Source organism: Delphinus delphis, chromosome 4 (genome assembly GCF_949987515.2).
Source record: "Delphinus delphis chromosome 4, mDelDel1.2, whole genome shotgun sequence".
NCBI classification, from domain to species: Eukaryota; Metazoa; Chordata; class Mammalia; order Artiodactyla; family Delphinidae; genus Delphinus; species Delphinus delphis.
Genome location: NC_082686.1, coordinates 81,599,775 through 81,622,527, shown reverse-complemented (window position 1 = coordinate 81,622,527; position 22,753 = coordinate 81,599,775). Strand labels below are relative to the sequence as shown.

The following is a 22,753-nucleotide window of genomic DNA, read 5'->3' as shown; positions in this document are numbered from 1 at the left end:
AGGGGAAAAAAATCCCACTTTTCTAACATACCAGCTATTTTGATTTTTATATATAGCCTTCCAGGCATTTTGACCCATATTATTTTACATAATTATAACCCTAGTTATATATACTTTTATATATTCTTTTAATTAACAATACATCATAAGCAATTCCTCATTTTAAAATCTTCCAAGTTGTGATTTCGTTGACTCCATACTATTTTGTCCAGTGCACTTATCATAATTTACTAGTTCGTTTCCTGATTATTCTAATGCCCTTGCCCCAAGAAGACATGAATAACTCTGCATACCTATTCTAAAGTGCTTCTTCACTTTCTGAATGGCAATTATGCTTAGAGAGGCTTGGGTCCTGCCTGAAAATACATGTGAAAACCAGTGGAGAAGAAAGCAGTAGGCACTTACATTAACAGCCAGCATATCATTTTCAAAGGCCTCACGCAGCTTCTTCATAATCTCTATTTCAGCATTGGCACAGGCCTCAACTGTGCCCTTCACAGTGATGGTTCTTTCAGGGTTGTATATGCTCAAATCCTGCAAGCTGGCCACCAGGAAAAAGAGAGAAATTTCCTTTTTTCAAAAGGAAAAATAAAATCCCAGAAGGATCACAAACAAGTCTTGGTGGAGGAGACAGGGAGAAGACACCACACGCTGTGGCACAGAATATCTGCCATCTTATCTCAAATCTTTGTAGTGACTTAGATCAAATCCACAGTAGAAAATGTTTGACTGGTAACTATTTATGTATTTGTTTTGATGGTGTTGAATATAACCATATCACTTATGATTACATTCCCACTTTCAAGCAGATGAATGAGTTGGATATATCAAAATGCTCAAATTCTCCATTATTGGGCACAATTAATCTGAACAAGAGGCTTACGATGAGATTGTTATCTTGGTCCCTGTCTCGTGTTCAATTTTCTTCAAATTTCTGCCTTCTTTTCCAATCAGTCTTCCAACCAAGCCATTGTGGGCCAAGATCTTCAGAGGAATCTCTTCAGCTCTAAAAGACACAAGCCACATTTTAACATTTAAGGTGAACACAACGGTTGCCTCCCAAGAGCTATTACCCTCCTTGTTTCTTACAAATAGAAGCCATTTCTGTTCAGGTACCAAGTGGCCATGGGCTTTATGAGATGCTGGGTCCTTCACTAACTCTGGTGCGTGAATTCTGATTAACACACGCCAAATCATGGTAATTATACTCCCTTGTTGTGACTGGTTGGAAATGGGTCCATGAGAGAGATCTGGCCAACTAGGTATGAGAATTAAGTCTGTTGGGTGATTTCAGGAAGGTTCTCCTTGCTCTTAAAAAAGGCACAATGGATAATGACATCAGTCAGATGGTAGACTAGGAAGCTACAGGCCCTCCTACTCCCACTGAGACACCAAGTTGACAACAAAAGATAGGCTAGACTATCTCTCTAAGAACTCTAGAGATCAGGTGAGAAGCTACAGCACCCAGGCTTTTATAAAACCAAAAAGGGATTCAAGTAAAAGGGGTAGGAAATTTTGTGGCGTTTGGCATGCCTTTCATGCTCCTTCCCCTACACAGTATAGCAAGGGGAAACTGGGAGGAAATCCTCCATACCAGGGATCCTCCCCTGGGACAGAAACAAAAAACTGGACCATGATTCCCACGTTCTGGCTTGCCTGGGAGCTGCCCGAGTGATTGGTTTCTGTCTCGCCTGACTTAGAGTTGACAAGCCTGGTGCCAGAGTCTGGAAGCTGCTGAAAACAGAGGTGAACTGTTAGAGCTGCAGTTCCATAGTCAGAAGCCAGAGGGTGAAAGAGATCAGAAATGGTTTGAGAGGTCCTAGAACCTCCAGCCAGACTGATTAGTGACGATCTTCTCCTGAACAAAGCCAGTATGCAAAGACTGTGAGAGGTGTTTTTTTTTCAAATGCTCAAATCGCAGCAAAAAGTTATAAGGCATATAAAGAAATGGAAACATGGCCTAATCAAAGGATCAAAATAAAACTCCAGAAACTGACCCTAAAGAAATGCAGACCTATGAGCTACCTGACAAAGACTTTAAAATAGTGATCATAAAGATACTCAATAACCTAAAAGAGAACACAGACAACTAAATGAAATCAGGAAGATGATGCATGAATGAAGTGAGAATATCAACAAAGAAAAAGAAACTATTAAAAAACCTAACAGAAATAACAGAACTGAAAAATACAATAACTGAACTGAAATATTCATTAAAAGGGTTCAACAGCACACATGATCAGGCAGAAGACAGAATCAGCAAACTTGAAGATCAGTCATGTGAAATCATCAAATGAGAGGAGAAGAAACAAAAGAGAATTTTTAAAAAGTGGAGAAAGGGACTTCCCTGGTGGCACAGTGGTTAAGAATCCACCTGCCAATGCAGGGGACACAGGTTCGATCCCTGGTCCGGGAAGATCCCACATGCTGCAGAGCAACTAAGCCTGTGCACCACAACTACTGAGCCTGCGCTCTAGTGCCTATGTGCCACAACTACTGAAACCCGTGCACCCTACAGCCCGCGTGCCGCAACTACTGAAGCCCGCGTGCCTAGAGCCCGTGCTCCACAACAAGAGAAGCCTGTGCACTGCAATGAAGAATAGCCCCTGCTCACCGCAACTAGAGAAAGCCTGCACGCTGCAAGGGAGACCCAACGCAGCCAAAAAAAATAAATAAATCAAGTGGAGAAAGGCTAAGGGACTTACGGAACATTATCAAGTGGATCAAAATACATGTCATTGGAATCCCAGAAGGAGAAGAGAGAGATGGTGCAGAGAGCTTATTCAAAGAAAACAGGCAGAAAACTTTCTAAATCTGAGACAACAAATGGACATACTGATTCAAGAAGCTCCAAGAACATCCAACCGGGATAAACCAAAAGAGAATTCCATTGAGATACATTATAACCCAAGTGTCTAAAGTCAAAGAGAAAATCTTGAAAGCAGCAAAGTGATTAGTAACATATGAGGAAATCTCCATAAGATTATGGATGGATTTCTCAGCAGAAATTTTGCAGGCCAGAAATGAATGGGATGACATATTCAAAGCACTGAAAGAAAAAACTATCAGGCTTCCCTGGTGGCGCAGTGGTTGAGAGTCCGCCTGCCGATGCAGGGGACGCGGGTTCGTGCCCCGGTCCGGGAAGATCCCACATGCCGCGGAGCGGCTGGGTCCGTGAGCCATGGCCGCTGAGCCTGCGCGTCCGGAGCCTGTGCTCCGCAACGGGAGAGGCCACAACCGTGAGAGACCTGCGTACCACAAACAAACAAACAAACAAAACAACTATCAACCAAGAATACTGCATCTAGCAAACTGTCTTTGAAAATGATGGGGAAATTAATACTTTTCCAGATAAACAAAAGCTAAAGGAGTTCATTACTATCAGATCAGCTCTACAAGAAATGCTAAAGGGAGTCCTTTAAGTTGAAATGAAAAGATGGTTCAACATATGAAAATTAATCAATATAATATACCACATTAACTGAATGAAGGACAAAACCCACATGATCATCTCAATTGATACAGAAAAAGCATTTGATAAAATTTAACAACTTTCCATGATTAATAACACCCAACAATTTAGGAACAGAAGGAAACTACCTCAACATAATAAAGACCACTTGTGAAAAGCCCACAGTGAACATCATATTTAATGGTGAAAAACTGAAAGGTTTTCCTCTAAGATCAGGAACAAAACAAAGATGCCCTCAGTATTTCTATGTAACATACTATTAGAAGTCCTATCCAGAGCAAGTAGCTAAGGAAAAAAAATAAAAGACATCTAAGTTGGAGAGGAAGAGGTAACATTATCTCTGTTCACAGATGATATGATCTTATATGTAGAAAACAAAGATTCCACAAGAAAACTGTTAGAACTAATAAACTAATTCAGCAACACTGTAGGATATAAAATCAACATACAAAGAACAGTAGTGTTTCTATACACTAACAATGAACAATACGAAAAGGAAATTAAGAAAATAATTCCATTTATAATAGCATCATAAAGAATAAAGTATTGAGGAATAAGCCTAATTAAAGAAGTAAAAGACTTACACACTGAAAACTATAAAACAACGCTGAAAGAAATTAAAGAGAGAAATCAATGGAAAGACATCCCGGATGCCTGGACTGGAAGACCTAAAGTTGTTCAGATGTCCACACCACCCAAAACAATCTACAGATTTGATGTAATCCCTATCAAAATCCCAATGGCAACTTCTGCAGAAACAGAAAAACTCATTGTAAAAATTCATATGGAGGGGCTTCCCTGGTGGTGCAGTGGTTAAGAATCCGCCTGCCAATGCAGGGGACACAGCTTTGAGGCCTGGTCTGGGAAGATCCCACATGCCATGGAGCAACTAAGCCCGTGTACCACAGCTACTGAGCCCATGTGCCACAACTAGTGAAGCCTGCACGCCTAGAGCCTGTGCTCTGTAACAAGAGAAGCCACTGCAATGAGAAGCCTGCGCACCGCGACGAAGAGTAGCCCCCGCTCACCACAACTAGAGAAAGCCCACACACAGCAACAAAGACACAATGCAGCCAAAAATAAATAAAGTAAATAAATTTATTAAAAAAAATTCATATGGAATCTCAAGGGACCCTGAATAATCAAAACAAGTTTGAAAAAGAACTCACATTTCCTGATTTCAAAACATATTGTATAGCTATGGTAATCAAAACAGTATGGTAGGACTTCCCTGGTGGCGCAGTGGTTGAGAATCTGCCTGCCGATGCGAGAGACACGGGTTCGAGCCCTGGCCCGGGAGGATCCCACATGCTGCGGAGCAGCTAAGCCTGTGTGCCACAACTGCTAAGCAGCCCCCGCTCGCCACAACTAGAGAAAGCCCGCACACAGCAACGAAGACCCAATGCAGCCAAAAATAAATAAATAAAAATAAATTTATATAAAAAAAAACAGTATGGTACTGGTATCAAGACAGAAAAATAAACCAAGAGGAAAGAATAGAGATCCCAGAAATAAATCCTTGCATATATGGTCAAATGATCTTTGACAAAGGTGCCAAGGCTACATCATGGGAAAAGGACAGTGTCTTCGAAAATTATCTTAGGAAAACTTGCAAAAGAATGCAGCTGGGGGCTTCCCTGGTGGCGCAGTGGTTGAGAATCCGCCTGCCGATGCAGGGGACACGGCTTCGTGCCCCGGTCCAGGAAGATCCCACATGCCGCAGAGCGGCTAAGCCTGTGAGCCATGGCCGCTGAGCCTGAGCATCCGGAGCCTGTGCTCCGCAATGGGAGAGGCCACAACAGTGAGAGGCCCGCGTACCGCAAAAAAAAAAAAAAGAATGCAGCTGGACCCTTATTTCATATACAAAAATTAACTCAAAAGAGATTAAAGACCTAAATGTAAAACCTGAAAGTGCAATTTTCCTAGAAGAAAACAAAGGAGCAAAGCTTCACGATAGTGAACTTGGCTACTGTTTTTTGGATATAACACTAAAGCACAGTTGACAAAAGCAAAATTAACAAATAGGATTACACCAAACCTAAAAACTTTTGTGCATCAAAGGACACACTCAACAAAATGAAAAGACAACCTATGAAATGGAAGTAAGTATCTGCAAATCATATATCTGATAAGGATGTGGAGAAATTTGAACTCTTGTGAAAGGCTGGTGGGATTGTAAAATGGTGCAACTGCTATGGAAAACAGGTTCCTCAAAAAATTGGAAATAGAACTACTGTATGATCCAGCAAGCTCACTTCTTGGTATATATCCAAAAGAATTGAAAGCAGGGTCTCAAAGAGATATTTCAAAACAGCACTATTCATATAGCCAAGAGGCAGAAGCAACCCAAATCTCCATCAATGGATAAATGAATAAACAAAATGTGGTATACACACACAATGGAATATTATTCAGCCTTAAAAAAGGAAATCCTGCAACATGAATTCATTTTGAGGTCATTATGTTAAGTGAAATAAGCCAGTCACAAAAAGACAAATACTGTATGATTTCACTTATCTGAGTTCTCTAAAAGAGTCAAATTCGCAGAACCAGAAAATAGAATGGTAGCTACCAGAGGCTGGAGGGAGAGGGAAAAGGGGAGTTGTTGTTTAACAGGCACAGAGTTTCAGTTTTGTAAGATGATAAAGTTCTGGAGATCTGTTTCACAATAATGTGAATATACTTAACACTACTGAACTGTACCCTTAAAAATGGTTAAGACGATAAATTTTATGATAGGTGTTTTTTTGTTTGTTTTTTTTTACAATAAAAAAAGTTAAAAAAAAAAGGGCGGGGGGGACAAGGAGAGGATGCCTTCTCTTTCAACTTTTAAATAGTTTTCTGTGGGGATCCAAGGTCTGAAATCACTTCAGTCATCTTGTCATCATCAGGGGAGTATCAGACACCCTGAAGAAGGTAAAGCAGAAAGAAAAGTCATGGGCCTTTTAGTCTATGATTCAACTGACCTTTCAGTCACTCTCACACAATAAGGACTTCTAATTATGTGACAGCATAATTGTTTCTTATTGCTTAAGCCACTTGTTATGTTTTCTGTTACTTGAGACCAAAAGCATTGAACAGATGCATTACTACTGCCTCAAAATACATGGATGTTTGAAGAAGCTCCACTAGAATGTGACTTACAGAGGGCAGGGTTTTTTTGTCAGCTTTGTCCACTGGCACATAGAACAGTGCCTGACAGACAGTATGTACCCAATAAATATTTGGTAAATGAATAGAAAGAAAGTTTAGAATCCCTATTCTCCTCCGTCCTCCACCTCCTACTCATCTTCCTCACGGCTCAGCTTAAATGTCACTTACACAGGGAGGCCTTCTCTGAAATCCTCAAATCTCTTCTTGCCCCCTAAAACCTTGATTAGGGCCTCCAGTTACCTGCAGTTGTTTTCCACTGTAGCACCTCTCATAGCTGTGCTTAATTACTTACTGGTGTAATTATTTGTTTAGCAGATGTCTCTCCCACTGGATAAAAAAAGGAACTGGATCTTGTTCAGGGCTGTAGCCTCAACCCAGCACAGTGCTCAGCAAGGTGCCGCACTCAAAAAAAAAGTACTTCAAAGACAGTCAAATTCTATCTTGGCTCTACACGAATACTTTAAGAATCCAATTTATACATCAGTCTTTTTGGTTCTTCAGAATATTGTAAGATGCTTACACCTAGCTCAAAGGACCAAGGAGGGTAACATTTATAAAATTCTCAATAACTTAGATGAGGGAGGGGCTTCTTCAAATTAAGACACAGCATGTGGGGGGTTTCAAAAGCCCCAAATAGTAAATAATTAGTTAAGTGAAATGTTAGAGTCCCTTATGAAATCTAAGAATAGATTTGCAACGTTTTTCTTTTAGGAACTACTTTCATCTTCTTGGTTTTGGAACACTATTATTTGACATTGTTTGCTAAATCAGTTTTATATTCAATTCATCCCTCACTGCTTCTTTTTTTTTTTTTTTGCGGTACGCGGGCCTCTCACTGTTGTGGCTGCTCCCGTTGTGGAGCACAGGCTCCGGACGCGCAGGCTCAGCGGCCATGGCTCATGGGCCCAGCCGCTCTGCGGCATGTGGGATCTTCCCGGACCGGGGCACGAACCCGTGTCCCCTGCATTGGCAGGCGGACTCTCAACCACTGTGCCACCAGGGAAGCCCCCTCACTGCTTCTTTATTAAAACTGCCACACATGCCTGTAAGTGGATTTTGCCAAACAAACATACAGCCTTTTTTATTATATTGCCTATTCTGTTACCATTAATTTGTTTATAATACAAATTAATAAATTTGTATTACTAAATTATACAAGTTACTAAAAACTGTATTTGTCATTCAAATTGGTACAACACTCAGGAATCCTAAGAAATATTTTGTAAAAGAAATGGACAGGGGGAGAGAGAAAAACAAAGAAGAATGAAGTAGCCACTCAGATACCAGTTTCTACTATTTAAGGAAACATAATCCAATTTTAAGAGTGCAAGTGGCTTAGGAGCATGGTGACAAAACCCTTTTCCAGCATAGTAAATGATGGTTTTGACAACAATGTATTTTCTGTATCTGCCCAGTCCAATATGATAGCCATTAGCCATACATGCGATTATTTAAGTCTGAATGGATTAAAATAAAATATTCAGTTCCTCCATTGCACTAGTCACATTTCAAGCACTCAACAGGAACACATGGCTAGTGGCTATCGTATTGAACAGTGCAGATACAGAACATTTCCATCACTGCATGGCCCTGGACAGCACGGGTCTATATGTTCCTACCAATAATTATTACCAGTGAGTGATGGAAGCATTAGGCTCACCAAGAGAAACATACAAGTAGAGAAGCAGCCATGTTATAAACATAAAAGATCTATTTCCCACCATATTTTCTTTAGGAACAAATTTCTGAAAAATAATCTTTCCCCTGCTCTCTTTACTGAGAAATAGATTTACAGCTTTTTAAAACTTTCCTGGGTTAAATGAATGACAACCTAATCTTTTTTTCTGCTGAGTGGTCTGTGCATTGCATGCAAACTTACAGTTTGGTCTCATCCGCCTCTTTCTGCATGATTTCGAGAATCATGCGGCATGCTTCAGAGGTTCCCTCTGGCGTGGCATGGATGGTGACAGGCTTCTCTGCAGCCCCGGAGTTCTCCTTTCTATGGATGTCTACCCTGCAGGAAAAGAATCAGGAGCCATAGCACAGCGTCATCTGGGACTGGATCCTAGTCCCAAGAATGCGTCGCACTGGCCAATGTACAGCAAGGACACAGACAGACCAGGAAGTGTCACGAGCACGTTTGCAACCAATGCCATTCTCCAAGAAGGCGGCAAGCAGTGCAGGGGGTCTTGTGCCAAACCCAAATTCTCGGCAGCTCCACTGAGAAGGGAATCTTTCTTACAGGAGTGCCACTGGGCAAAGGCACCAAGGCAACGTGGTAATGAAGCCAGTTTGGTAAATGAAGTATGTTGTGTAGTCTTTCCAATGATCTTAGAAGTGAAGAGTAAAGTGAGCGGGATAATACTGTACGTTGGCACAGTGCCGGTCTCTGAACTGATTGCAGCTTTTAAAAGCCATATGTTAATCCAACTCCACCAAATTCAAGCAAGCTTTACGTATCTGAGTATGGACAGAAAACAGAGGCATGCCCTTTCTCTGCCTAAGTTTTTGGTTTCCTTGCCACCGGCAGCCTGCCTTCTTCCAGGCTCTTAAAAACTAATGGCTCAAAAGCTTGATGACTTTATCAGACTTCCTTGGGTAGTTGTGGCTCTATTTGTTTTTAACTTTCAAAATCACATAATTGATTGTATCCTTTTTCACTCTGGCTGTCAGAAAGCCCAAATCCAAGTCTCTGGCCTTTTTCTTAAAAAATGGGCACACACTTTGAGAACTAACTCACTTGTATTTAAACTTCCTGCATTTTTTTAAATGATTTTTTTTTAGTTACTTTATTTTATTTTTTGGACACACTGCGCGGCATGCGGGATCTTAGTTCCCCTACCAGGGATTGAACCCAGTGCCCCCTGCAATGGAAGCGTGGAGTCTTAACCACTGGACCGCCAGGGAAGTCCCTAACCTTGCTGCATTTATAAAGCCACTTTAAATAATCTTTGGAACAAAAAGACATACAAATAAAAATCACTTTCTCAGTGAAGAAAACTTGGGAAAAAAGGGGACTGATTTTAAAATAAAGGAAACACCACATAGTATTTGCCCCCTGTACTATCTCATCATTTCACTCCTATGATTTTAAACTCTGGGACTCATGTAAGTGTTCATTATTTGGAAGTAACTCAGTCACTTTGCAGAAAACAGTGTTTTCTCTTTCAGGTTACAAGACACTCAATATCCTGAATAAAATGCACTAGGCATGTAAATAACAAATATTTGTCAGTAATTTGGTGCTTTGTAATTTAAGTGCTTTGTAATTTCCTTCAATCTGCCTGACTGTCCTAATTCTCACAACACTCCTGGCTTACAGAAGAAGCAATTGGTGCTCAGAGACCTTAACATTTTTTCTAAGATCATATAGCTATTAAGTGGTAAAACTTGAACAAGGGTCTTTGTTTTCAAGACCTGTGCTTTGTTCATTACATCATGCTGTGGTCTTATGAACACACAAACTCAGCAACCTCACAAGTCACTTTATCCACTACAACTCCTACTACCAATTCAGTCTCCTTAAACAGACAGAAAACTAAACATAAGACTAATGTACTTTATTTATTGCTCAATGTAACAGTGACTCACCCATTTCCTTTATGTAGCTATTTGCGAGACTCCCTAGGTGGTCTCAAAGAATGACTACCACCCAGGGCTCTGACGCAGGAGAGGAGGCAAGAGCTAAGATACGCGGGTTCTAGGGTCCCGTAAAGTTCAGCCCCATACCTCTGTTGTTTTAAAAACATGTAGATGTGTTCACAGGTATCAGATAGCTTATGAGAACAATTCTTGACTGTGAGGTCATTAGTACCTTGTTTATGAACTATTAGTGTTTCAGGGTATGACCTTTAGGTCACTGGCATGAAAGCTCATTAAAGCCCCTGGGCTTTGTGTTAGTCTGTTAGTAGTTCCATTTAAAGAAGCCATAGTCCCATACAGCACAGCCCCCCGCTGCTGATGCAAGCAATAGCAACCTGGGAATGGCCGGGACCCACCAGCACTCAGGGGACCCCTCAGAAGGAAGCAAAGGAAGCCCCGGAGGCACGTACCGGGACTGGGTCTGCTTAGTGATGTTCTTTATGGTCAAGCCCTCCTTTCCGATGATGGCACCAACAAACTGGGTGGGGACCAGGATCCGCAGCGGGAAATCAATCTGTCTGGCCTGAGAAGAGCCCCCAGGGGCATGGCCTTGCTCCCGGGAAGAGTGGTCCCCACGCTGGGCTCGCTGAGGGGGCGAAGGGGAGCTCACCTCTTCATCCGGGATGTAGGAAATCTTGAAGGAGTAGTTCTCAAACTGATGCCCGCTTAGCTTCTCGATGGCTCTGAAATGCAGCAGGGGCAAGTGAGCTTTGTTAGAGAACAGTGTTGGAGAAGACCCCCCCAGGGTCAATGGACCGGTTCATTCACTCTCCTTTACTAGTTGCCTACGTGAGTGCCGTTGTCGGCACTAAGGATGCAGCGGTGAGCAAGACACGTGCCATCTCTGCTCCCTCAGGGCTTGTGGTTAACAAATTAAACACGTAATTACAACGTGCAGGCCTGGTCAGACTTGATATACAATGTGCCAGTCTGCTTTTTTTCACCACTCAAGGCTGTATCCCCATCATCAAAAACTCTTTGTAAAATACTGGCATAAAATTGTCCTTTTTTAAAAATTTTAATTGTAATACAGTTATTACTGAAAATTCAGAAGTAGATAAGCACAAATAAGAAAAACATCCTAGCCCATCCTATAGCTTTCTTAAATATAAATATATTATTATGTATACAAATGGATTAATACCATACATACTACTTTATAACCTTTAAAAACAGTTAATACTCTAAACAGTTTTCCAAGTGATTAAATACCCTGCAATTTAGTTTTTACTGGCTGTTTAACATTCTATTGATTTGCCATCATTTTTGCAACTGATTCTCTATTGTTTTTTATATATATATATGTTTCTAATCTTTTACTACTACATACAGTATTGTCATGGGCATCTTTGCAACTACAACTTTGCAAACAGGACAAATTCCTAATGGAATTGCTGGGTCAGAGAGCAGGCAGAATTCTAACATTTTAAGTCATTATTGCTCAGTGTCCTTCTGGAAAGGTTTCAACATGTACTATCCCATAGCAGCTAAGAGAGCACTTGTTTCCTTGAATCCTCAGAAGTACAAAGTATTATGATTTTAAAAGACTTATCAATTTGATAAATCCCACTATTGCATCTTAAAAACTATACATGAAGTGCAACCATTTTTTCACGTGTCTTTGGCAGCATGTGAAAAAATGAACCCTCTTCTACAATGTTATTGTTTAGGGTTTACGAATTTATTACAAAGCAGCACTTTTTGAATTCAATAAAAGCAACAAAGTAATATCATGTACAGAGGGCCTACCTAAGTAGCAGATGGACAAGAACTCTAAAGGTTCAGTTGTTGGTATATGTATCCTGCTTACATACGTGTGCAAAAGTCAACAGCAAATGACTACTGCCTTTTTCAATGCAACATGAACATTTTGAAAACTAGTGGTAGGAGAATGGGTTAACCATGTATTCATGGGTGTGGCAACCTTGAAAAAGAAATAAAAGTATAATCCTGGGACATGTAACCAATACAGATGTTATGCCACATGTGACCATAATTCTAGTTACAATGACCTGACAGGCACTTCATGGACCCTCTACAAAAAGGAACTTGTTTTTGTTGTTGTTTTTTAAAAAAAATTCAGTCCCATGTGTGTTAACAGCCAAGCTCACAATTAACCAACAATGAAGCAATGTAGCCATGAGTGGGATTAGGAGGTGAATGTGAGTAGGAAAAAGAACCTGAGCCAGGTGCTCTTTGATGAACCACTCCTAGATGACAATGTTCCCTTGGGCTGATGTCACTAAGGTGGATCCCTCTTTTAATATTCATAGAGGGAAAATGAGGTTTCAGCATCCATTCAATGAGTTTGGACAGAAGCGGGCCTGGGCTTCTTCCTCATGGTGCATGGAGGAAGCTCCAGGTGGAAGTGGCTCCTAGTGGCCATCAAAGCAGACTCTAGTGGACACAATGTCACAGACGTGGTGCCCTCTATTCCTGACTATATCAAGATGCAGCTCCCACCTCGGTTTTGATACCAAGGCTCAACATTTTTCAAGATAAAAATCTCTGTACAATCAACAAACAGACACTCTGGTATAAATGCCCTGGGGCTCCACTGATGTGTCAAAGTTCTGCATCTTTTCAGAAAAGGTTTATAAATACAGGACTCAATGGAATTCCAAGACAAGCTCCACTCCCCCCCACGCCCAAATTTGAAGGGAAATAAGCCCAAATCCACTTACGTTTTTGCTTCCTCTCTTGTTGCATATGTGACGTTGACAACGGCAGTTTCTGTGTCTGTGTTGACTAGGAAAGAAGCAAAAACTACATTGTCATAGAAAAAAAAAAGCTGCCACCCTCTGGCTAATGTAAATAAACTTATTAGAGAAAAATGCACAAAAAAACGTCACTGCCCTATCTCTTAGAGTTACTTGAATCTCTATCTTTATTCATGCGCGTTCATAGGAATTTGTAATCAACTGTATATACACATTTGTAATCCATTGTATATACAACTCAAAACTACATTTTCACTAATTTTATCAACACTTTTGCACATGTATATGTATATGCACATTTTCTTTGGATTTTTCATTTTTAATGCCTTCATAAAATTGCAGCAAATAAATGTGCCATGACTTTTGCCTAACCATTCCTTAATTGTTGACAAATGGGTTATTCCCAGTATTTGCTATTCTGACTAGTGTTGATAAAAATCACCACTGTTGCAAATATCACTTGATTTGTGTTCTTCTGAATTATTTTTTTTAGAGTAATTTAGAAAGAAAATAATTGGTAAAAGAACATAATGCTTTTTAATGATTGTTTTCAGATTATTCTCCTAAAAGTTTGTATCAATTTATTGTACCACTATGAGTTTTGTTATAATTTGCATTTATTTAAAAATAACTGGATATATGTATAAAATAATAAGAAAGTATTTTCATTTTAATTCTTCATTCATGGATAAGGTTGAACTATTACTATTTTTGTTCCCCTCTGATAGACCTCCTTGACTGACTGTGTGAGTTAAATCTAGTAACTGTGTACAATGATAAAGAAAGTTGACAATTCCAACCCACTTGACTGAAGAGAACACATAAATTCTAAGAGTGGTTAATAAGGGGTCACTCTTGTGAGTTGCTTTATCTTGATTCATAATTGCTTGCCTCTTCTTCCAAAGTCAGACATAAAAAATGAATTCAAACAGCAAGACAAAACTTTCTCAATCTAAGTCAGTAAACTTAAACCAAAAATACTGGTTTCCCCAAAACCAGTAAACATAACTAAATCACATCCTCCCCCACTAAAACATTTAAGCTATTGGGAGACTTGGAATTAACAACATTAAGGTGAGGATAATTCAAGAAAACCACAGTAGAGGTGCTTTTCAAAATAATAATAAAACCCTATAGCGCAGGGATCCTTAATCTTTTTTTATTATTATTATTTTTTTTTGCGGTACACGGGCCTCTCACTGTTGTGGCCTCTCCCGTGGTGGAGCACAGGCTCCGGACGCGCAGGCCCTGTGGCCATGGCTTACAGGCCTAGCCGCTCCGCGGCATGTGGGATCTTCCCAGACTGGGGCACGAACCCGTGGTCCCCTGCATCGGCAGGCGAACTCTCAACCACTGCGCCACCAGGGAAGCCCTTTAATCTTTTTTTTAAAAAACATTTATTTATTTATTTATTTGGCTGTGCTGGGTCTTAGCTGCGGCATGCAGGATCTTCGTTGTTGCATGCAGGCTCTTTGTTGAGGCACGGGGGATCTAGTTCCCTGACCACGGATCGAACTCAGGCCCCCTGCATTGGGAGCCTGGAGTCTTATCCACTGGACCACCAGGGAAGTCCTGGGATTCTTAATCTTGAATCCATGTTAGAGCTTCAGGAATTCTTTACTCACCCTCCCCACTTCCCTGCAAATATTCAAAATTGTGGGTACGTGGATTTTTCTGGCTTATAATTTCCATATGATTCTCAAAAAGGTTAAAGACCACTGTTATCCAATAACTTCAAAGTAGCTGCAGCCCTTATGGGGAGGGGAGGCATACTCCTCAGGAGGGAACTGCCACTGAGATTTACGTGTCACCGTGTCACCGGTGCTGAGCCCAGCCCTTGCCTTGGCCTGGGGGTATTCGTTTTGCTCTCTAATACACAGAGAGGTCCTCATAGTGCAAAATAGAGAATGTGCAGCCCACAACCATCCTCTTTCGGTGCTGACACACTGAATGCTACGAGGCCTCATATCTGCACTTTGTAGTGCTACAGATGAGGTTGAAGACTCCAAAACGGGAGGAAGGCTGGCTTTGAACCTCCCGAATAAAGCTATCCACTAGAAGTCTCAGATTCTCAGATTTTGTTCTACTCCTTAGTCATATTCTTTGTTCTTGAAAGACATCTGTCTTCAGGAAATCAGACCTGTGATTCTGGGAAAAACTGAGCTCCATTGAAATAACTTTATTTCATTGGACATGAAAGCTCTCCTTAAAATCCTACTGAAAATGTTTTCCTGCTGAATCAGGAATCACCTATGAAACAGAACAAAACAACACCCCAGTACTTCTATCCCGTAGCTGTGAGGCAGCTAGAAACTGGGTGCTCTCAGGGCACAGGTGCCATTGGAGCTGTGAACTGCCCCCAGGGACCTGGAGTATTTCTTCTTTGCATGGCACTGTCCTAAGTTTAATAACATGGTCTTAGTTAGTAACTTCTACAGGTTCATGTCTGGAAGGTCATCCTGCCTACTAAATCCATTCCTTATTAGAATGTCTTCTTTTCCATTTGAGGGAAATAACAAGAACTGAGAAAACAGAATCCTTGTAAATCATGTCTTCCTTCTGAGCTCTTTCCCTTCACCTTTGGGTATGGGCAGTCAGCAGTATGAAACTGCCTAATAATATTTTTAATATCCAGGAGTGGAGAGCATCTGAATAACTACTGCTTTAAAACTATTATATTAATTATACTGGCGGATAGAACAGACTGCATATGAGAAAATGGATTCTCTGTGATTTTTCCTAAGTGAACTTTAACCATTATGTATGACTCCACTGTCTGTAAATATTTATTCAGGTTCTCTCTGGGTGCCCCAACTATTCAGTGATACAGGAAGGGTAAATTTATTCTCCCCATTATACACATGTGGAAACTGAGTCAATAAGGTTAAGTGACTTTTACAAGGGCTCACAGTCAGTAAGTGACTGAATTCATAGTCTGCTTTCTAGGTCAGTGCAAAAATAATCTTTATCACATGTTACTGCCTGTCCTATCAGGAGCTTAGAATCTACTTTTCAGGGACTCTTAAATAGCTACATAAGATATCAGCTGAGGTACCCTTTTTTTTTTTCTTTAAAAATCATAGCACTTCATGTTTTAGAAGACAAAAATAAGGGCGGCAGGAAAAAGAATATATGTTTTCTGGGGATTTACAGCATTGTTCCTAAGACAGAGGCTCTCAAATGAGTACACACAAAAATCACTTGGGGGTGCTTGTTGAACATACAGATTCATGACTTCTTCCCCCGTAGTCTTAATTTGTAGGTCTGTCTACGGTGAGCCCTAGGAATCTGCATTTTCCCAAGCACTCCAGGCGATTCTGGGGTAGGAGTCCTACACCTTGAGAAACACTCAGCGCAAGATATTAGGGATATGTTATTCTTAACCAGGAAGAGGAAAGCTGTAATAGTGTAAATCCAGTTACTTCCAAGTGAATTAAGCTTCCCCCACCCTGACAGCATTTGTCCAGTGCTTGAGTACATTAAAGAGTATAAGAAAAATAGCCTGAAAACCATTCTTTGAAAAAATCGATATAGACGGATATAGACATCTCTCACATACAGATATACAAACATATACTCTAGGAAGCTTGCTTCAAAGGAATTTGAACTTATTATTTGTCCTTGGATTTGACCCGACCTATAAGAAATAACAGGTAATATCCCTCTCAAAATTCAATAGGCTAATTTCGTCACTTATTACCTTGTTCGACATTCTCCACTGTCCCATACTGAGCCAAAAGTCCATCCAACACCTGAAAAAGAAGCTTTGCTGTCAGAATTTCAGGTCTTCCATAAAAGCAGCTAGAACTGAATAAATGTACAGGACTTTCATGTGCTTATTGGCTCTCAAGTAATCTGTTCACTGAGGAAACACAGCAGAGCTTCGAAGTCTTAGTAATTGTTAACAATCACGTTCATCATGATGGTTGGAACCCACTTGCTGCTTTTGAAATGAGAAGCAGAATAATGTACAAAGATCACTTCTCCTTTCTGGAAGATTTAACCTTCTTCCTTCAGTTTTCCTTTAGGGATCTCCTTATTTTACAAAGTAATGAGATATGTATATGTTCAAAATTTTCCACAATGAAAATTTTTTTTCTTAAAGGAATAAAAACATTAGACAAAACATTCTGTTTCCTTTAAGGCTATTTTGATTTTGTTTGGGTTGGGGAACATGGGGCAGTATGTTTTCAATAATGCAGTAAAGCCACTCCTCATATTCTAGCTTATTTTATTTCAAGGTAACAATCTTGTAAGAAGTTTTACAACTCCGAAAATATGTCTTAACTGTTATTCATAGCAACTAATTCAAAATAAACAAAAAACTTGCTCAAACTAACAAAGAACCTTCTATTCTTATGGGTTTTCCATTTATTTTATTTTTCCCCAAATCGTAATTTAGAAAGGTAAAAATCTTTTATAAAATCATGGGATAAAAATCACAAGCAAGGTATGTATTTTGTTTCACAGTTTGTCTGTTGATGCTTGGTTTCTGAGAAGACAGAACATAAGGGATCAAAGTGCACATCCTGCACAACGAAAGGGACAAATCTGACCCCAAACTCAGGGCAGATCATGCACATTAGGGGCACTGAAGAAGGGAAAGTCTGAGGACCTCTAATTCCTAAATGTGAAAGGGAACTATAAAAAAGGGAGAAAATCCCTTATTAACCCATTAAAAAATAAAATGAGGAAAGAGAGCAGGAAGATAATAAATATAGAGATGACATTGGCCTACCTCCCACTGCAGGTGAGGAGGGATGTTTCGAATCTGAATTTTCCTGCTCCTGTAAAAGATAAAAGCACAGACACAACAAACAGGCTTAAGACCACAGTTGAGTTTACTTTCTCACTATGTTCACCAAGACACCAGCAAGGGATTTTGATTGTGAATCAAGAACATCTTGTTTTAAGCCATTCGTCAATTTCTCCCTTTATGTCTGTTAGTATTTGCTTTATATATTTTAGGTGCTTCTATATTGGGAGCCTAAATGTTAATGAGTGCAATATCCTCTTCTTGTATTGATCCCTTTATCATTATATAATGCCCTACTGTATAGCACAGAGAATTACACCCAACATTTTGTAATAAGCTATAATGGAATACAATCTGCAAAAAAAAAAACCACACACACACAAAAAATGAATGACTATGCTGTACACCTGAAACTAATGAATATTGTAAATCAATTATACTTCAATTTAAAAATTAAAAGAAGAAAAAAAAAGAGCAGCTTGTTTTAAAACTTTCAATTAGGGACTTCCCTGGTGGCACAGTGGTTAAGAATCCGCCTGCCAATGCAGGGGACACGGGTTCAATCCCTGGTCTGGGAAGATCCCACATGCTACGGAGCAACTAAGTCCATGCACCACAACTACTGAGCCCACGTGCTGCAACTGCTGAACCTGTGTGCTGCAACTACTGAAGCTCGTGCTCGGCCTAGAGCCTGTGCTCCGCAACAAGAGACGCCACTGCAATGAGAAGCCTGCGCACCACAATGAAGAGTAGCCCCCGCTTGCTGCAACTAGAGAAAGCCCACGCGCAGCAATGAAGACCCAATGCAGCCAAATAATAAAAAAAAAAATAAAATAAAACACAGCTGTTTTAAACAAATAAATAAAACTTTCAATTACTTTGAGGAAAAAAATAAAGAACAAACCCAAGAAGTCTGAACAAGCTAAAGAAACAGGTTAGTTAGATGCAAATCTGCCTTTTCAATTTCCTACCAAAATAGTTAGAATTTAAATTGCCACACATGTTCTAATTATAGAATTATTCCCTTCCTCCTCAACATACATAGTCCTGCAAGTGACCCTACCCCAAGAGGTACCTAGGCTCAAACATGAGAGATGGAATACATACACAGTAGGTTTAAAGAGGATCTTACCTAACAATGCAGAACTTCCTTTTCAAAAATTATTTTTATTTCTAATAGGTAATACAGTCCTAATTCAAAAATCAGGACACTTTAAAGAGGTATTCCATGAAAAGTCTTACTCGTTGCTTGTGTAGCCTTCAGTTCCTTTATGCAAATACTAGTAAATACAAATATACAATCCTATTTTCACCTTTTCTTATAGAAATATTTGCATATTCTGCACACTCACTGAATCTTGTTTTTTTCACCTAACAGTAATGTCCTGAAGATCTTTCTATATTGGCAGATAGAGAACATCCTCATTCTATTTTACACTACTCGGATGTACCAAATATCCATCCCCTATTGATGGATATGTGGGCCTTCTCCTGCCTTTTTATTCAGAAGATTTTTCTTTTTTTCTAAGATATCTGATAACTTTGAGTGATTTAGATCATGTCTTGTTTTTACTTAAGCGTTAAAATTAGATAGAAAGAAGAATAGAAATACGAAGATAAGAATTTTTCTATCTTTGGAGAATATGTTAGATCCCAGAAAGAAAACACAAATCAGCATTTAAATATTAGAAGAGGTCATTTCAATGGAAGGGCTTGGCACTGAAATCCCATAAATATCGCCTTTGGGGGTTGCAAGAGAAGAGATGTGGTGGCCAAAGTGTAGCCCCATTACTTTTCCTTTCCTTCTTGTGTAAGAGGTATCAAATAGTTGCTATATGCAGCCATACATTTCTCCATGGCTTTAATCTGGGCAATAGCCACAGAAAGAAATGTTACAATTCATGCAGAGAGGAAAAAGGAGAGAGACAGAGAAGTACACAGACAGGGGAAACAACAAACAAATAATGAAGGAACTGAGGGGCTCCTGTTTCCTCTGATCTTTTTTTTTAAATTAAGGGGGACCCCATCCCTCTGTTCTAGATCCCATATACTACTTCTGTCTTGTTTTATTTTTAAAAAAGAGAACGCATTCATGCTTTACCAGAGCTGCCTAAATGACTATACAAGCCATTCTGTAGAACCTCTAATCTTGTGTCAGGATAGGAAGGCGAAAAAAGAACCAGGAACTAATTTCTGCTTCTGTGCTATGAAGGCTCATTCCTGACACTGCCTTTGGCAAGACTTCATAATAAAACTGCTGACACCATCCCATACAGTGGCTACATGGAATGCTCCACAAAGGATGTCACAAGCCTAACTATTTATAGAAAAGGCATCATAATTTACAAGAAAATTGAATATTTCTAAAGAAGAATATTTTTGTTATCTCCAAGTATAAATAAACATTGACTACAACTGCTAAGCAAGAACTTATTGATAGAAATCCTATGGGAAGAAACTTCTGCATAGACACTAAGATTTGAATAGAGGAAGATACTGTTGCATTGTTATGACAAAGAATGCAAATAATCTAAATATCCACAAGCAGGGAGATGAATAAGTAAATCATAGTAGAGTCATAATACTGAACATTATACAGCTGTTAAAAAGAATGAAGTAGGGCTTCCCTGGTGGCGCAGTGGTTGAGAGTCCGCCTGCTGATGCAGGGGACACGGGTTCGCGCCCCGGTCCAGGAAGATCCCACATGCCGTGGAGCGGCTGGGCCCATGAGCCATGCCGCTGAGCCTGCGCGTCCGGAGCCTGTGCTCCGCAACGGAAGAGGCCACAACAGTGAGAGGCCCGCATACCGCAAAAAAAAAAAAAAGAATGAAGTAGACATGTATCCACGGTCATAGGACACTCTTCAAGGCATAATGTTATAAGATGAGCGCTAATTACAGATTAGGTTTGATCTGTTTTTTAAGAGCACAAAACAAAACTATATGTCATTAAGTGTATATATATGTAAATGCACAGAAAAAGGTAGCTACAAACATTTGGTTGGTAAAACGGGACATGTACTTTTTATTTTAGCTGCTTCTGTCTTGCTTGCTTTTTAAAAAAAATGACATGTTCATGTCTCACTTACTTTAAAAAATTAACACTTAAAACTCCTACCAGGGCTGCTTTCATGAATCGAAAAGATTCATTTCTTTAAAGTATCCTGGAACCCGCTTTTAAAAAAAAGAGAAAAACCCTCTTATTTTCTCCATAATTATCAACAGGTTAGGTATCCTTCTTGAAATCTTATTTAACGAAGTATTAATTTGTTTGGCAAACCCCTTTGTTCACAGGGTGTAAATAATAAAACTCTGCCCAGTCCAGATGATCCCGAATCCTAACTGAATGGGTCTAAAACAATGATGCTTCCCTGTAATATCTGGTGTGAGGACTGCACATCAGGCAATCAGTTGAGTAACTGGAACGTTCGTTAAGCAGGATTCTCTAACAAGCTAGTGTGTCGCATCTCTAATTTTAGAACAGGATTTTAACCCAGGAACGAAATTTTAACCCAGAAACGAAAAGGGGAAATGGAGATCACTGCAGTAGAACCCATTCAACTGGAGTTCAGTCAGGTCATCTGGGAGAACATCCTGAGAGACTGTCTTTCAGGATCAGGAGTGACCAGGATCTTTGGGATCTGCTAACTTCCATGACATCGTCTGGACACTGTGCCTGCTTGTCAGGGCACCCAAGATGCCCAACCCCTTTTTCCCTGGGAGGGATGTCTGTGTGCTCTTCAAAACCCAGCTCATACTTGCAGACAATTCCAGGGCATCTCCAAAAAAGAGTTGTTTCTGTGCACTCACTCTTAAGTTTTTATAACAGCTCCCTCTTTGCTATAATCACTTATCTGCTGGCGCTGATCCTGTCCTCACTGGATTGGAAATTTCCTCAAGGACAGGCTTCTTGTTTACTAGTCTCCTGTCCAGCAAGAGGCCAAGCACATAGCAGAAGAGGAGAACATGGAACTCTGGGGTCTGGGAAAAGCACTGCTATTTCTGGCTGTTGTCTGTTTATGAGGCGGACCTTCTGGACCCTACCTGGGAGGGCACAGGCTGTCCTTTTCTCCTTTGCCAGGTAGTAAAGGGGAGAGGGAAGACTTCTTTCCCCTCTTTCCTTTAGAGAAGAAACCCAGTGCTCAGCTCAGTCTCGAACAACAAATGTGGATCTTTCTCCCTTTGAAATCCATAAAAGTGTGCCCTGCTTGCAAACAAGCCCAATTTACAAAATAACTTAGGAAAGTGATTGGTTTTAAGAAAATAGTTCTTCGTTCCTTAAAAAAAAAAAAAAAAGAATAACCTCACCGTTTCTTTAGTTTAAAAAAGAAATCAAGCTTCTCTAAAAATACATAATTGACATTTCTCATCCTCCCCACCCAGAACCATTACAGCCAGCTCCTAGCTGGCCTGCCGTCTGTCTTACTTTCCCCTCCTCTCCCATCCTTCCCACACTTAGTGACTTTCTAAAACACAAATATGACTGGTTGCTTCTGCCTTCTTTGAATGACTCCCTGTCACCACATCCAAATTCCCATTCATGACCCTGTTACTGTCCCGTTCCCCATCTCTTTATCTTTAAACCCTCTTGCCCCAGCAACTGCTCTAAACTTTGGGCTCTTACCCTTCCATCCAAAATAATTTGTCACACCTGTAGTCTATATGCGTGCCAGGTCTGAGCCTTCAACATGCTCAGTCCACCTTAAAAACAAGAGTAAACAAAGGCAGTAAGGAACATGATTTTGATTTTAAAAAAATTTTAACTGAAAACAGAATAAGACCTGCAGTCAAGCTATTAATATAGACACACAGGCTCTCTCCCCAAGGCTCTGGGATTCAGGAACTCAGAATTTCCCACTTTCATATTCAAGTAAGTGTGTTCAGTGGAAAAGAGCACGTAGTTCAGTCTCTACACATCCAGGAAAAGAATAATATAGCCCAACAGCTATTCTGCTTGGCTGAGGAACTGGCCATTTTGATGGATTCTATATTCTGGTTAATTGGTGACAAC

The 22,753-nt window shown here is 40.1% G+C and overlaps 1 protein-coding gene across 1 annotated transcript in view; it reads right to left on the bottom strand.

Moving 5' to 3' along the window:
* Window positions 1–22,434, bottom strand: part of IGF2BP2 (insulin like growth factor 2 mRNA binding protein 2) — a 48,670-nt gene extending 26,236 nt beyond the window's left edge. The window contains exons 1-8 of the mRNA XM_060010993.1: window positions 22,367–22,434; window positions 17,726–17,774; window positions 16,688–16,739; window positions 12,952–13,015; window positions 10,678–10,950; window positions 8,505–8,639; window positions 884–1,006; window positions 406–541 (exon numbers count right to left, since the gene is read on the bottom strand). Coding sequence (XP_059866976.1) covers window positions 406–541; window positions 884–1,006; window positions 8,505–8,639; window positions 10,678–10,950; window positions 12,952–13,015; window positions 16,688–16,739; window positions 17,726–17,774; window positions 22,367–22,374 — 840 coding nt within the window. The 5' untranslated portion in view covers window positions 22,375–22,434. The remainder of the gene's footprint in view (window positions 1–405; window positions 542–883; window positions 1,007–8,504; window positions 8,640–10,677; window positions 10,951–12,951; window positions 13,016–16,687; window positions 16,740–17,725; window positions 17,775–22,366) is intronic.
* Between the last annotated feature and the right edge of the window lie 319 nt (window positions 22,435–22,753).